A 15,026-nucleotide genomic window follows, 5' to 3' on the forward strand; every position below is an offset into this window, starting at 1 on the left:
TTTTTTTTTGTTATATTTATATTTACAGGATGGAACGAGACAGGCCATGTGACAAGCCCAAAGCATAAAACTTTTTAATTCATCGACCAAGGTGGCCCATATCACATTCTCTCGCACATTGTTGTATGTTAAAACAGAACAGTAACTTTACTAACAAGATGGGGCCATCACATTCTCTCACACACGTTACGTGTTGCCAGAACAGTAACAAACCTAACGATTTAGGTAAATTACACGGGGAACTTTATCATTGCCTAACAAACAGCAACTTAATTGAGCTTCCATGTCGTGCAATGACCAGTTTGATGGATTGTCTACACATAAAATAATAACATACATACACTTGCAGCATTATATTTTGATAAATTTCTTCGAACCATAACAATAAAAATTATTGTTGAAGTTGACGGCATGCAGCAGTATATGAAATGATTTGTTATCGAAATTGACGTGTCGAGTTCATGCATGTCGGTTAAAAGAGTGAAATGGTGCACCTTCCTTCACATTTGCTTGTCTATTTGATTTCATGCCGTGATCACTCTTTTTCATCTTCATTTTAAGTGGTGGGTGATGGTGCAAAATCCATTGGTGTTTTCGCCGGGAATTTATGCGGTTCCAAAGTGTATTGTTATTTGCATCCAACATGGGAATCATATAACTATTCAATCACTTAATTAAAGAAAGCTACCTCTCCAAGAAAATCATAATTCATCTGAAATTTATCTACATGGAAATCATAATCCATGATATTACTATAGCATCCAACTTCAGGTTTTCAATTAATTGATCACAATGCCAATAGGCAGAGTACGGTACAAGAATGGTAGCCAAATTAACATTATATATAAAGAGATCATTTAATATCTATATTTGATTTTAATATTCAATTTAATATTTAAATTTTTTATATTAATTTAATAATTAAACTTGAATTTAATATTTAATTTAATATTTGAATCAAACAATATCATGCAATCCAATAAATATTTTATATTTGCTCTAGTAAAATAATCAGAATATTAAACTAAGCTTAATATTAATGAGAGTCGAGTTTCAGGTTCAGATCCAAAGCCAAACTCGCATGTTTCTACATTAAGACGGGCACATTTTCTTGCTGAGGGTATGAGCCCGTTGCTTTGTTGTTGGACTTGGCCTGATGACCATTGTTTGGTTGTTATGTCCTTCGGACTTTTAGGCCTTTGGTCTTCGAATGAATGATTTTTCCGGTTTAATAAAAAATGATTTTTCCTGGAAAAAGAGAGAGGGAGAGCAAGAATAAAATACTCATTATTTAAATGAAGTGAAAAAAACGTGGAAAGTAATAGCTTATAAATCAAACAGACAAGTGAGTGACCTGACAAAATGACACGACATGACATTTGTCGCTTTTGCTTTTGCACCTCGTAGCCTGGTCCCCACTCCACTCAACCTTTGAAAAGCACGCAATTTTCCTTGACATTTTTAATATCAATCCATCAGAAAATTGGTTTCTTATATGATTGACACGTGTTATTACAAACAATAAACACAACCATTGATCGGTTAGCTTTTCACTTTCACATTCTTTTTTGCAGTTTTTAATCACATTTTGGTCTGCCTATAGCAAAACAGATCCAAATTCAGCAACAAAAGGCAAGGTCAAACGAAGGCAAAAATAAGGTTTTCCATGGAAGGGGAAGCTGGTTCATACGAGGACGTTAAGCCAAACGTCGTCGTTAAACAAAGTAATGGCGATGTTGTCGGGGATAATGGTGTTGGAAATCTGGGATCCGTTGACGCCCCCGATTTTCTTTCCAAGAAAAATTTCCAGAACTGGTAAGGGTTATTTATTTTCTTTCCTGGGGAAGGAAGAGAAATTTTATTTCTGGATATGGGTATATTATTAGACTGCAGTTCGGTTATTGTGGCATTTTGGATTCGAAAATAGAAAGTTTTCACTTTGTGTTGGTTAATTTATCTTAATCGTGTGAAATTTAAATACTTAATTAATTTCCCTAATCTAATTTATTGAGGATAAATTATCCGGCTGTGATTTATTCTTTTTTCCTGCTGGGCTATTTTATCGACACTGCATAATTCTAGAATATAGTAGTAGTACTATTAGTTTTTGTTGAGATATTAAATGGCTGGAAGGTGACCCACGGCTTTGCATATTTTGAAAACATAGTACTCCTACTGTTAATTGAGATGATGGTTGGAAGGTAACCCACGCTTTTTTCGATTCTTTCATGTAGTCAATCCTTGTAAAACTGCAGTTTAACAAGTTTCAGTTGAAATTTCAGCACTTGTAAATTTCAATAATTTCTCTATTTCCTAATTACCGTCTTTTTATTTTTATTTTAAAATAAAAGGAATGGGTAGAGGTACAGCAAGCTTTGGATATTAGATTCTAGGTAATTGTTAGGATTTTGTTGAATTCTAAATCTCATAGTTCTTTTGAGGGCTTCTAGTTCTAGTTATGTTTTCCTTTGGTATATAGCTTCTTCCATAGCACTTGAAGATGTTCGATTCTTCTTGTATTCTACAATATTTATAGCTGGACAAACTTAAAAAGAGAAGAGGAAAAAAAGAGAGCAATCAATCTATGGTTGTTGTTACCGCATGACGATGTATCTAACCATTTTGTTGAATTCTAAATCTCATAGTTCTTTTGAGGGCTTCTAGTTCTAGTTATGTTTTCCTTTGGTATAATCTTTTTCCATAGCACTTGAAGATGTTCTATTCTTCTTGGATTCTACAATATTTATAGCGGGACAAATTTAAAAAGAAAAGAGGGAAAAAAAAAAAGAGCAATCAATTTATGGTTGTTGTTACTGCATGACGATGTATCTAACCATATAACGAACACCAGAGAACGGTATTAGTTTGTATAAAGTCATAGATATAAGAACAACTTCTTTTTGGATGAGCATGTACCACTTGTATGTTATGTTCCTATGACAAGCTTCTATAATGTTATCAACGCTTTTTCTTTCGTTTGTGAATAAGTTCTGGCAACTCCTACATCTGGACTGAATTCCACTAGCCCTGCTCCATCTCAACTAACCATCTTCTATGATGGACACGTTTGTGTGTTTGACGCAATTCCTGTGGAAAAGGTTGGCCTTTTTACTTACTAAGTTCTAGCAGAATGAGGTCTTATTACAAAATTCAACATCGATTCATGTTTTTTAGGTGCGGGAGATTATGCTTATTGCCGCAACTGCTGCTGCTGGTGCTGCTAACTCTGTTGACATGAAGAAAGTTGCAACTGATTGTGCCACCACCTCACCTGTTCTTACGAGGTCTCCTTCGCTTCAAAGTACTGCTACTGCAACTGCTCTGGCTTCACCACAGGCACAGGTGTACCCTATTAACAGGACCCCTTTCTGCAAACTGAAAGGTCAGTGACTCTCAACTAATTTATCTGGAAGACAGATGAATTTCAAATGTAAATATTTTTATGATTAATCATTTCAACGCATGTTAGCTAATATAGCTTGATGCTTTTGTAAATATCTATTGGATTAGAACTACCAATTGCAAGGAGACACTCCCTTCAGCGATTTTTTGAGAAGCGGCGGGACAGGTACCCCTTCCATACTGAACTACCAGCCTCCTTGTTTCTTTCTTTCTTCTATCAAGCAGAATAAAGTCTTCCTTTTTCATGTTTAGGTTTATGTTTCTAAGGATTCATGATAGACACTTAATATATACAATAAGATGATGTTATATCAATACAAGTATTGTTAGTTATTGTTGTGATTTACTTTAGATGAAAACTATCAACTATTCACTAAGTGGACAACATTATTATATGATAGTCATACATCTTCCTTTTCCCTTATCCCTTTATTTAAAAAAAAAAAATAACGGTCATAATATAATATTAGCTATTTAGAATTTGTGTCAAGCATGGGGATTGGGGAATATAGTTGAGGTGGTAAGTGTTACCATTTGCTTGTTTCCTTTTGCAGGCTGGTGAACAGGAATCCATATCCTAATCCATCAACACCAAAATCATTTGATGACACCAAAGCTAACCTCAGTGCTGCAACTTCACCAGAATCGGGTTGCTTTGGTAAATCGCCTGTTGCTCAAGAAGAATTCCATCCAAAAGCTCCAGCTCATGTTGCATAAGTTAAGCATATACGAATCCCTATATATATTTGATAAAAACTAAACTAGCTGTGTTATTATTGTGAAATGCAAACTGAACTAGGATAATGACTTTGATCTGTCGGTGGAGTTGATGTTGTTTGCAAGTGTACAACTTAAAGTAGGTCTCATGGTAGGTATTGCTATTGTTTGCCATGAGAGTGTTGTCTAAATGTAGAGTCAATTCTCTTGTTCTCCTACTGCCTCTAGGGGGCTGTTGTGATGTCTTTTAAACCTGGGCACCATGTCTATAATCTTTCTGACAATTAACAAACTAAGCTATGTAGGATCTGCTATGTATGTATCTTCGCCTTGGTTGTTTCTATCTGTTATTTTCATAGGTGAAGACTGATGATTTGGGCGATCTTGATGGAACATTTGACGTTGCATTGATTTGCAATTAGCATCATATGCATCTATAGAGCTTAGATCATAGAAACATATGAACTAGGCCATCATTTATACGCATCGTGGACAAAAATTTAATTGAAAAAAAAATGAAGAAAAAGAAAAGATGTATTAAGTGGCAGGTTTTTATCTCTTCTAACATACTAGAGACGTAAATTACTCGTATTTTGCAACATAAACAGACATTACCGAGGTCCATTAATGAAAAAGGGACTTACCAAGCCCAAGGGATGAGCCTAAAAGTGGTTTTATGGGTAGCTCAGTGTTAACGTAACAACCCTCATGCAAGAGGCGGCTTTTGGTTGCCACTCTTCATGTAGCCCCATAACGACACCCCGTTTACATATCTACCTGAATTAATCCAAAATAATGTTTTTCGCATCCGGATTTGGTTCGCTACATGTGAGCACACTTAACCACCTGTCGAACTTTGGGACATTGAGAAAACAATCCTTTTCATACTACCGCCATCCAAAAACTTCCCTTCTTCAGTCTAACTGTCACTTCCACCGCTATTAGCCCCATCACCACCGCCTCCTCTTCAGTTCCCGTGCCTACTTCGTTGTCAATTCCTCCTCCCTTGGCAGAATAAACAAGGGGGTGGTGCTTTAGCCGCTTCTTTAAGCTTTCTTTGGCATAGCATTTGGCTCCAGTGCGTTGAAGTTAAAGGTACTTACTTTTTCACTGCAATGCACCAGTCAGTTCTGCTGTTTGCCACACCACTAGTCCAGTTAGATTGTCTCACCGGTTGCCAAGAGCTGAAAATATTGGACAATCATCACTGTCAAAGGGTGTAGCCTTTGAAATGATTGAAGCTTTGGGCTTTGGCTAAAGTGGAAGCAAAGACTTATATTAAACACCAATCTGGCTACCATCAGGTATCAATAAATCAAAATCAAATCTGCCAGTCCCTTTCCTTTTCTTTTTGGACTTGCCTCCATTTTCTTTTCCCATCCTTGGACTTTCCAGAAGAAAAGGAATGGATTCAGTGGATATTAACCAGGCCTGGCTTTTTGTGTCTAGGAAATGCGTTCAATCGATAAAAACTTGGTATGGGTTAAGAACTGCGGGTTCGGCCCATGTAAGGCGGCATCGAGATCCGAGTCTTTCTGTTTTGATTCTGAAAACTCAGCAGAGAAAAGAGATCGTAATTAACGGCTTTTTCTTTTGTCTTTAGAGTTTCGATTAATGGTTTAACTGTTTTTTATTTTTGGGGTGAGGTTTGTAGGAACCGGCTCTTGCTTCTTGGGCATTTTGACTTTTAATAAACAACATATATAATCTTACTGCGGCCAAAGCCAAATGAAAGAAAAAAAGGAAAAGAGATGAAAAGATTCCTCAACGAGGAAGGCAAACAAAAGAAAGCAAATTATACCCAACCAGAAAAAACACTGTTTATCTCTTTCTTTCGGTTGCTTTTACTTTATGGTGTGTATATTATTATTATATTATAAAGGTCAGCAACCCAACAGAGTCTCTTCAGACAAGCCTCAACCCTTCACGGTCTCGCTCCTTTGACATAGAAATGCCATTCTTTTTTGTTTCTTCTTTTCTTTTACTCAACCAGCGTTACGTGTGTTTTCACTTTCTTTTTTTGATTAAAGTGCAAATACAACAAACAAAATTCTTGAGCTTTGAAACTTTGTTTTTGTTCACGGGACGGCCGGACCCAGAATCCAATGCACACTTCTCTCTCTCTCTCTCTCTCTGTTACCCTATACTGACCCTGTCTTGTAGACTACCCTTCCTTGTAGACTTGTAGAGCTAAAGAGTCAACTCAGTAGATTTTGTTTTGCTTTAGCTGCTTTTTTTTCCTCTTTTCTTCTCTCTCCACTCGTGTGTGTGTGTGTGCGAGTAATGTGAGCCTGTGACTGTGAGAGAGGCTTCACCTTCACTTTTGTTTTCGTATGAGTATAAATCTTTGGTTCTGTTCTCTCTCGCTCTTATGCCATTCTATTGTCAACGCTTGCAAAAAAGAAGTTTACTACCTGCCTTCTTCCTTCCCCTAAAGCCCATTTACTTTCCCTCTCTTTGCTATTGCTTTCCCTTTTGTTTTGTTTTTCGACTGTCTCCATTTCAACTTTGTCCCTTTGTATTATCCCCCCATAGCCCCCACTAAGCTTCACTCTACGCTTCCCTTTCAGCTTCATATCACCAGGTACATTTGTCCTTCCCTTTATCTTCTCATCTTCTTCTATGTCAAGCTCATTTCTGCTTCTTTTTTTATCAAGCTAAATGGGTTTTATATATATATATATTTGAAAATTTAAAATAGTCTCCTGCAAAATGCAAATAAATGGTATTTGACACAAAATTTACCTCTTTTCTACTATCTTGAGGTTTCCTCTTTAATTTATGGCTTCCCGTGATTGTTGCTCTTTTAGTAACTTTGTTTGAAGAATTTACTCTCTGCATTCATTGAAGTGAAATTGAGTGGAGCTATTTCGTGTTCGAATTGGACCCTTTCGGGAAAAATAAAGGAAATTTCTATGGCCCTTTTGTCATAACTTCTAACCAAGTTGTTATGATGTTGTCATTTCTTTAATAGTAGTACTATTCTTTGCTCTTCTTTACCCTACTTTTTTTCCCCAAGAGACTTTTTGTTGAGTGAAGAGCTTAGGAAAAGGAGAGCCTCGTAGTGCTTTCAAGTCATGTGTGGACCTTTAATGCTTATGTTAGTTAGGTTGTCAAATTTTTCCTAATCTTTAATTGATGTGATATATTCAAGCCTTATTTGCCTTGTTTCATATATTCCCTACGATGGGAGATATATTTGACAAAGAATTTGGGTTTTTTGGTTCATCTGTTTAATGGTTAAACGATGATTTATAATGGCCTTTTATTAATAGTGTTGCTATCCTCTCTTTTATCATTGCAGGTAATTTTCTGAAATAATCTGCCAATGGAGAAGGCTAATGGCTGCATTTCAAGGCCATCTAGAAAGAGAAAGTTGCCACAAGAAGGCAACGATGTGTTGAACTTCACCTTGGATGAACTCAGTGACGACCTCCTTGAAAGGGTCCTTTCATGGTTACCAACCTCGACGTTCTTTCGCCTCAAATCGGTGTGCAAGAGATGGAAATCAGTTGCAGCTTCTGAAAGCTTTAAGCTAGCTTGTTCAAGGATTCCTTCACGGGAACCTTGGTTTTTCATGGTGGATCCCAACCTTAATCAATCCGTAGTCTTCGACTCTGCTGAGAGAAGTTGGAAGAAACTCAGTCATCCGCCTCTCCTCTCGCAGAACTGTAACTGCAACTCCATTCCGGTTGCAGCAGCTGGCGGACTCGTGTGTTTCCGCAATATGTCCGGCGATTACTTCGTATGCAATCCCGTAACAGGATCATGTCGTGAACTCCCTCCGGTGAATCCGGATTCTCACGATCGTTCCCTTCATGCTATAGCAATGAATGCATATTCCAATTATCATGGCTCCTACAAACTATTCTTAGTCTTGGGTGATCTTCCAAAGCTTTCATACAAAGTTTATAACTCTAGTGCTGATTCCTGGGAAGAAGAGATTATGCTAAGGAGAAAAACTGATGACTGCACAGGATTCGAATTCGATTCGAATGATGATGATGACGCCGTGTACTTCCTTAGCAAAGCTGGAAACGTAGTTGCAACTAACATGCAGAGAAGCCCCTCCAAGCAGTTTTCATCAGTTATTACTCATAAAGATGGTGAGGAGATTGTTTATTTCCTCAGCTCCTCCGGAACAGTTGTGGCTTGCAATCTGACCCAGAAGCATTTCTCCGAATATCCCAGGCTGTTGCCCCTCTTTTTGGAGTACTCCATCGACGTGGTGGAGTGTAAAGGCGAGATGTTGGTCGTCATGTTATCAGAGTTCTTCGAAAGTGCAAGCATTAGAGTGTGGAGATTTGATGAGAAAACCAAGACTTGGATTCAGATTGCAGGCATGCCTCCTTCGATGTCACACGAGTTTTATGGCAAGAAAGTTGACATAAACTGTCTTGGGGCTGGCAACCAGATATTCATCTGCTTAAGCTCTGCTGAGCTTTGCAGTTATGTTAGGTGTGATATTGTGACTAATGAATGGGTTGAAGTTCCCAAATGTTGTCTGAATGGTGAAGCCATGGAGTTCATGTCGGCTTTCTCGTTCGAGCCAAGGATTGAAGCTTCTGTATGAACACATGGTGTGGACTTTTGCTATGTTTTGAAAGATTTGATAATGCCGTCTGTGATTCCTCTTTTTTTTCCTTAATTTGTTTTGTACTTGTATTCTTTTAGAGCATTGATTTTTTCTTCTCTTATTTTAATTGTTTAAGCAAATTCAGCCCCTTTGCTGATGTATTAATTAATGAGATAATGTTACTTATTAGAGTATTGGTTGCCATAGATAAAACTTAGTTGTCTTTTTTCCTCAATGCTAATATCTCTCAACAAATTTACTTCATATACAAAACCAACATAAAAAAGCTGATGCCAGAAAGATGATCACTGTCTCTATATCGCCTTTCCCAAGTTTCTGAAAGAGAGATCCACTGGTTCTTAAAATATGTAATCCAACGCTGTTCGATTAAAACGGCAATGCTTAGATCACGTTTCGTAAGGCACGCAACCGAGGAAGTAGTTTCAATGGTTGATTAATCTTTGGCTTCGTTAGTGTCCCAAATAAATCGAATCCCAGAGCATGAAAAAAAAAATCTAAAATTCAGCCACATCTGGAGAGCAAGTGAAAGCTACAGAATGGCGATGGTGGACCAGGAAGCATGCTATAAAAGCATAGGCATGTCATGTCTGAAGGTCCAGCATTTTTCTCCAATGACTTATATCATGATGTTCCTCGCATTGTCTCTTCAACCTTCACATTTCTGCATGATTACTACTTGTACCATCCCTCTCTCTTTCCCCACTTGTATATATATACAAAATACACACTTTCTTGCATGTTATGGTAAACTGAATAAAGGTCTAAATCATAACATGTCGTGTTTACTATGATTACAAATTGAACTAAATCTCACCGCGGTGGGTTGCATTGAATATCGACGACAAAAAGCTAAATATCACGACATAGTGAACATAACCCCTTATTTTTAACACTGATTATTATTTGTGTTCCATTTAATTCAGCATAAAAGTCAATAATTTCGTTTTTCGATGCTAATGCATGCAGACAATGCTTATGGTTCAATTGGTTTCACATTATAATGATGGGTAGGTTTAATTTAAACATGTCTGCAGGTTGCAGCAGCTACTGCACTCTACTGAAAGTTTCTGCTAAACTATATATATATATTTATGATTGTTCTAATGTTTAACAGACTTCAAATAAATGTGGTGAAAAAGATAATCATGGCATTCCTCTGATCTTCACAACAGTGACGAGTGAAATATGATATAAAAAAAAAAACCTTTATTTCAAATAAAGTTAACTTTTAAAAATAACTAAATGACCAATTGAATTAAACTATTTATCATGCAATAAGAATGCAACTTATTGCCATATGTTATGGTACTTACTTACTATTTGCTTCTTCACTTTTTCTACTTTTATTATTGCTTCTGCAATTAAATAATCTTTTTTCCTGTTCTAACATTGACTTAGTTTCTGAAGAACGACTCCTGAAAAAAAATGAAAGTACACTAAATTGTTTTGAATTTATGGAATGGGCGATTGCCACTATAACCCAATATCTGAAGTTGGTTAATAGCGTGGGCCTAGCAGCAGGGATTGGGCAGGAAGAAAGCAAAGCAAAGATTGGACCGCTTACTTCAATTTGGTTTTATGTGTTCAATTTTGAAAAATTCTACTGTGACTTTTATGCTCAAACTAAAATTTCTACTGTTTTTATAAATATTTTAATATATATATGTTAGCAGTAAATAAATTAATTAATAGTATATAATTATTTTTTTTGCTTATTTTTAAAATGAATTTTTTTTCCTATTTCAAAGAGTTGTTATTTTTTATAAGAATTATTACTTATTTTTTAATTTTAAGTTTAAATTTATATTTTTTATTTTTATTTTATATATAATATTGTAATACATATATAATAAATAATTTTTTTATTATCACAATAATAACAAAACAGAGGATTAAAGTAATAGCAACCAATTAAGACCACTCACTTCCTATTAATCATGCACCCTTAAAATGATCACCGTAATTTCCATTTCCTTGCATTTTATGGAACAACTACGAAGGAAATTTTGTCAAGTTAGTCATCGGTTGATTTACGCTTGCTTTAAGTCTTTTGTTGACATGGACAGATTCCCTTCCCATTACCACTGATAAAAATTAACATTTAAGTTTTCATATATCTGTTGTTCCAAGTGGCCCCTGCAATGGAGCGATAAAAACATTGTCTCAGTCAGCACGGGCAGGCTTGGTCAGCAAAATGGAAAATTCCTGTTTTAGTCCTCTAAAATTTATAAAATCATAAGTTAATTTATGGTAAAATAATAGTTTAATCCCAAAAAAATTAGAATTTCGATTTAATCATTTTAAAAACTATAAAAATAAAAATCAATACAATGATAAAATTGTATTTTAACTCTTATGAACTCGGTTTCCTTAAAAAAAATTCTGCCTTATCCATTGTTAGTAGAGATACTCATTGGTTGGGTTAGGTTCCGACCAAGCTTAAATATGATATTAACACACTTTATACTTGTTAAAGTCTGACCCGATCCAAAATATGAATATGAAATTTTGCACAAGCCAACCCATATTTGTAAATGACTAACCCCAAGCCCATTTTAGACCTCCATATAATTTAAAAAAATAAAAAATAAAAAATATATTTATTTTAATTTAATATATAATGATTTAATATTTTATTTATTTATTTTAGTTTTATATATAGTCATCTTAATTTTTTTTAATGTTTACATTATAGTAGTATATAATACTACTATATATTTAATTTTTATGTGCTATAACTTACATAATATATAAAAATAACATAATATAAAACATCACAAACTTGATAAATGAGTTGAGTTGGGCTCAAGCCTTGAATGTTTAAGTTTGAGCGTAGCTCATATTTTAAATAGGCTTAAATTTTTTTGCAAAACTTATTTTTCAAACCTAATATTTTTACCAAAAATCTTTCCAAATATTAGACAAGCCTTAGACCTGCATGGATAACTCAACCCGTAAACATATCTAGTTGTAAATATGGTATAGATGCAATAGTAATTTGAAAAATCCTCTTCTTTTTATTTCTTTATACTTACAAAAGGTAGTAGTGTTGGACAATAAATGTTAATTGCATCAACACCCTCAAATTATAACGATCAAATTAAATGATTGATATAATTTAGACAATTTGAGGATTTTAAGAATGTATAGTGGAATTAACTTGGATAATAATAAATAAATAAGTAAAAGAGATGATATTTAGAAATTGGATAAAATTAAATCGTAAAGATGACTGTACAAATGGATTAGGTTAAGCTGAAGAAAGTCCTTTTTTTATGAAGGAAAAGACATGAATGATGCAACAAACTGAAAAGAAAAAGAAGGTTGTAATAAAAACAAATGCAGATTTGTCGACTTTAGGAGATGTACCGTTTTAAGCGAATGAATCAGCACCCACATCAGCAAACTTAATTGGTTTCAACATTCACTGTAACTCTTCAAATCAATTGAAAATTGCTTAGCAATGGTGTTTTTTTGGACGGTTTTCAATGTGTTTCAGGTTCACCCAAAAGTAATCCATCAACATGTCGAGCTAAATGACAGATTTCATCCCAAATTAGAAAAAAGAAAAACACAGATATAGAGCATGAAATTGCTGTCTTAACGCAGCTAAGTCGAATAGAAAACTTGTTTGTCTCCTTTGAGAGAATTGCATTTGGAATAACCTTTAATCCACTAATAAAATTGGGTTCAATCGTCTTTAACTATTCACATTAAATGGTAAAAAGTTGAAGAAAGGATGATATATATAATCCAGAAAATTCCACAGTAATGTTAGCTGTTAAAGCAATTTTTTTTTTTTGGTTCATTCATGGATAGCCCATTGCTTCTTAATTTGAATGCATGCATGCGGCTGATAAGTCTCTGATATATTTCTCTCTTCCTGCATGCATGTCACCTCTCACCATCAGCTCCTATCATGTGCTTGCATTAAAGTGGAATAAAATTTACATATCTTTCCAATATTGCACCTCAAATCAATGAGAATAACAGTGTGTGTGTGAAGAGAGAGAGAAGAGAGAAGGATTTTAATTATAAATGATAAGATTGAAAGATATCAGGGACTATACTGCACTGCAGTTTTCTCTTTGTGGTCATCCTTTTGCACTTTATATTTCAGAGAAAAAAGACTGTGTTTTGGCATAGAATTGGATTGATAATGCTGGGTTTTTATTGGCTGCAACTTGTCATTCAAAAACCATAACCAAAGCTATAATGTTAAAAAAAGGGTCCAAAACATTTGATGCTATCATCTCTCTCATCTTTGGGGTTCTAGAAAGAGAGTTGTGTTTGCAGTAGTAGCAGTATGTTGTTGGTGGCAGATTGAAAAATAAGGAAAAAAATGGTCCCACCGCCACCACCACCCCCACGCCCTCCCACTTATGGCGGAAAGTGACCATACACTTTGGAGGGTAAATGGAGATGAAAGACAGTATGAGGGGGATGCATCGATATCCTATGAGAAAACAACTCAACTCGGATTTAAATTTCAATCACGTCGTATTTATGATAATCGTGAAAGTAACGAATGGTATCGCGGTCAATTGAAAAATCGAAACCGTATCACTTAAAGTGACACCATGGACCAGAACTTCATTTTACCAAAATAAACACAGCTGCAGTTATTAAATACTAACAGGATATGCTAAACCCTGAAAGTCAAATTCAAATTGAAAATCATTTAAGCCATTCTTGATGGCAATGGCATTGACCACTGTTTTTAATTTTACCAGCTGGTAGAATTCAATATGTGGAAGGGAACTTAAATAACTTGAACGGCAAGTAGTTAAAGAGAAAGAGATAAAAATTCCACAGTGAATAAGAACGTGCGAAGCAGTATATTTCTAGTTTTCCAGTATTCCAGATAAAACAAAATAAAGGGTTTTTTCCAGGGATGAGTTGAAGATAGGCATGCAGAGGTAGATTTTTTCAAACAAAACGGTTTTAGAGTTATAGTGGGTCAAGTTGATTGAATATGATATTAATATATCCAAAGTTTTTAATTTTCTTTCATCATGCATAAAATCCAAACAATATAGCTTGTGGTTACAGGTAAGCTTTGCATTGTTAATTATTGGACGTCTTCTTTTTTTATTATTATTTTTTATCAACAATATGTTAATTTAGGTGGATTAGAATAGTAAAATTACGGAAATGAAGATGTTACGGTAGGGAAGCGAAGAGGAAATAGGGGGGGGTTGGAAGGAAAGGAAAGGCGCAGGCTTTTTCGGCGGTGGGCAGTGACAGCCAAGAAGTTGTCCCTTTCCGTGAAATCCCACGTGGCAAACTGCCTCTGATTGGAGCCATATAGGTATAACCACGTGGCGTGAAAATGTCAGGAAATGCTCCCTCAGTGGAAAATAGCCGTTTGATTATGACCTATCATATCATTCCGTCTGTCCTTTGCAGGCAGCCGGTCCCACCCCCATTCTTAGGCAATTGGATAATCAATTCCATCCTCAGTTCAGCCCTCCCTCAAGACTGTAATATATAAGAGAAAGAAAAAAAAAAAAAGGGGGAAAAACCTCTGCTCAATGCTCCTGCAATCGCGATAACACCTAAAATGACAAACAAGACACTTCCGGTTCTATCCACATATATACAAAATCACAAAATACATCAAGAATCCATACTAGTAGTCGTGTTATAAAAGTTTTATCTGATCAGTTGTTACAAATATATCCAGAAACTAAAAAAAAGGGTATAGTAAAAAATTGAATTGAAGTGGCTGAAAAATAGGGATTCTTTTTTAATTGAAAAATTAAAAATTTATTATCTACTTGTATTTTCTCAAATTGAATTGCTGTCTGATTAATAAAAGACATGCATTTAATTATAAATTTAATTAATGTCCTTGACATTAGTGTATGAGAAAATGATAAATTATTGATTTTCTTTTACTTTAAAAGATTACGTGCAAAAGAAGAAAAGAAAAAAATATGGGTGCCAAATTATTAAAGGTTTAACTATAAAATTCATCTTTCTCTCTGTAACATTCAATAAAACTATAAAATTCCACTTCAAACTATATACAAATCAAAATCTTTTGATTAAAATACTTGAAGTATTAATTTTATTTCATTTTATTTTAAAAGTGTGCAATACCCATTAAAAACATCGTACATCCCACACTCTTATTGGATGGTATAGTATTTTAAGAGTAAAATGCGACGAATTTTAATATTTTAGTTATTATTTTTGATAAATAGAAAAAAAACTTTATGTATCTAATTAGAAAAAGTGAAAAATTTTGAGGGTCATTTTTACATTTAAGTCAATTATAAAATTATAAGGAATTTTTTTTATACAA

General features: G+C 34.8%; 2 protein-coding genes across 3 annotated transcripts; both read left to right on the plus strand.

The window, feature by feature from the left end:
* Positions 1-1,468: 1,468 nt before the first annotated feature.
* Positions 1,469-4,441, plus strand: LOC107958809 (protein TIFY 3B). Its single transcript, XM_016894698.2, has 5 exons — positions 1,469-1,815; positions 2,989-3,098; positions 3,175-3,382; positions 3,511-3,568; positions 3,957-4,441. Exons 1-5 carry the CDS (start codon positions 1,728-1,730, stop codon positions 4,117-4,119), a joined length of 627 nt encoding a protein of 208 aa, XP_016750187.1. The 5' UTR covers positions 1,469-1,727; the 3' UTR covers positions 4,120-4,441.
* A 169-nt stretch (positions 4,442-4,610) lies between these two features.
* Positions 4,611-8,886, plus strand: LOC107958808 (F-box only protein 13). Of its 2 annotated transcripts, none has more exons than XM_016894696.1 (2): positions 4,611-6,703; positions 7,424-8,886. In XM_016894696.1, exon 2 carries the CDS (start codon positions 7,448-7,450, stop codon positions 8,690-8,692), a length of 1,245 nt encoding a protein of 414 aa, XP_016750185.1. In that variant the 5' UTR covers positions 4,611-6,703; positions 7,424-7,447; the 3' UTR covers positions 8,693-8,886. The 2 variants fall into 2 exon arrangements, with proteins under 2 accessions (XP_016750185.1, XP_016750186.1); XM_016894697.2 differs by lacking the exon at positions 4,611-6,703 and adding an exon at positions 6,723-7,228.
* The last annotated feature ends 6,140 nt before the right edge of the window (positions 8,887-15,026 follow it).

Source organism: Gossypium hirsutum, chromosome A05 (assembly GCF_007990345.1).
Source record: "Gossypium hirsutum isolate 1008001.06 chromosome A05, Gossypium_hirsutum_v2.1, whole genome shotgun sequence".
Lineage (NCBI taxonomy): Eukaryota > Viridiplantae > Streptophyta > Magnoliopsida > Malvales > Malvaceae > Gossypium > Gossypium hirsutum.

What these genes read in the sequence shown, in the direction of transcription:
- LOC107958808 (XM_016894696.1), top strand. Translation starts at nt 7,448, where the DNA reads ATGGAGAAGGCTAATGGCTGCATTTCAAGGCCATCTAGAAAGAGAAAG.
- LOC107958809 (XM_016894698.2), top strand. Translation starts at nt 1,728, where the DNA reads ATGGCGATGTTGTCGGGGATAATGGTGTTGGAAATCTGGGATCCGTTG. An exon ending in AAGAAAAATTTCCAGAACTG is followed by an intron (nt 1,816 to 2,988) that starts GTAAGGGTTATT and finishes TTTGTGAATAAG; the next exon opens with TTCTGGCAACTCCTACATCT. An exon ending in CCCTTTCTGCAAACTGAAAG is followed by an intron (nt 3,383 to 3,510) that starts GTCAGTGACTCT and finishes CTATTGGATTAG; the next exon opens with AACTACCAATTGCAAGGAGA.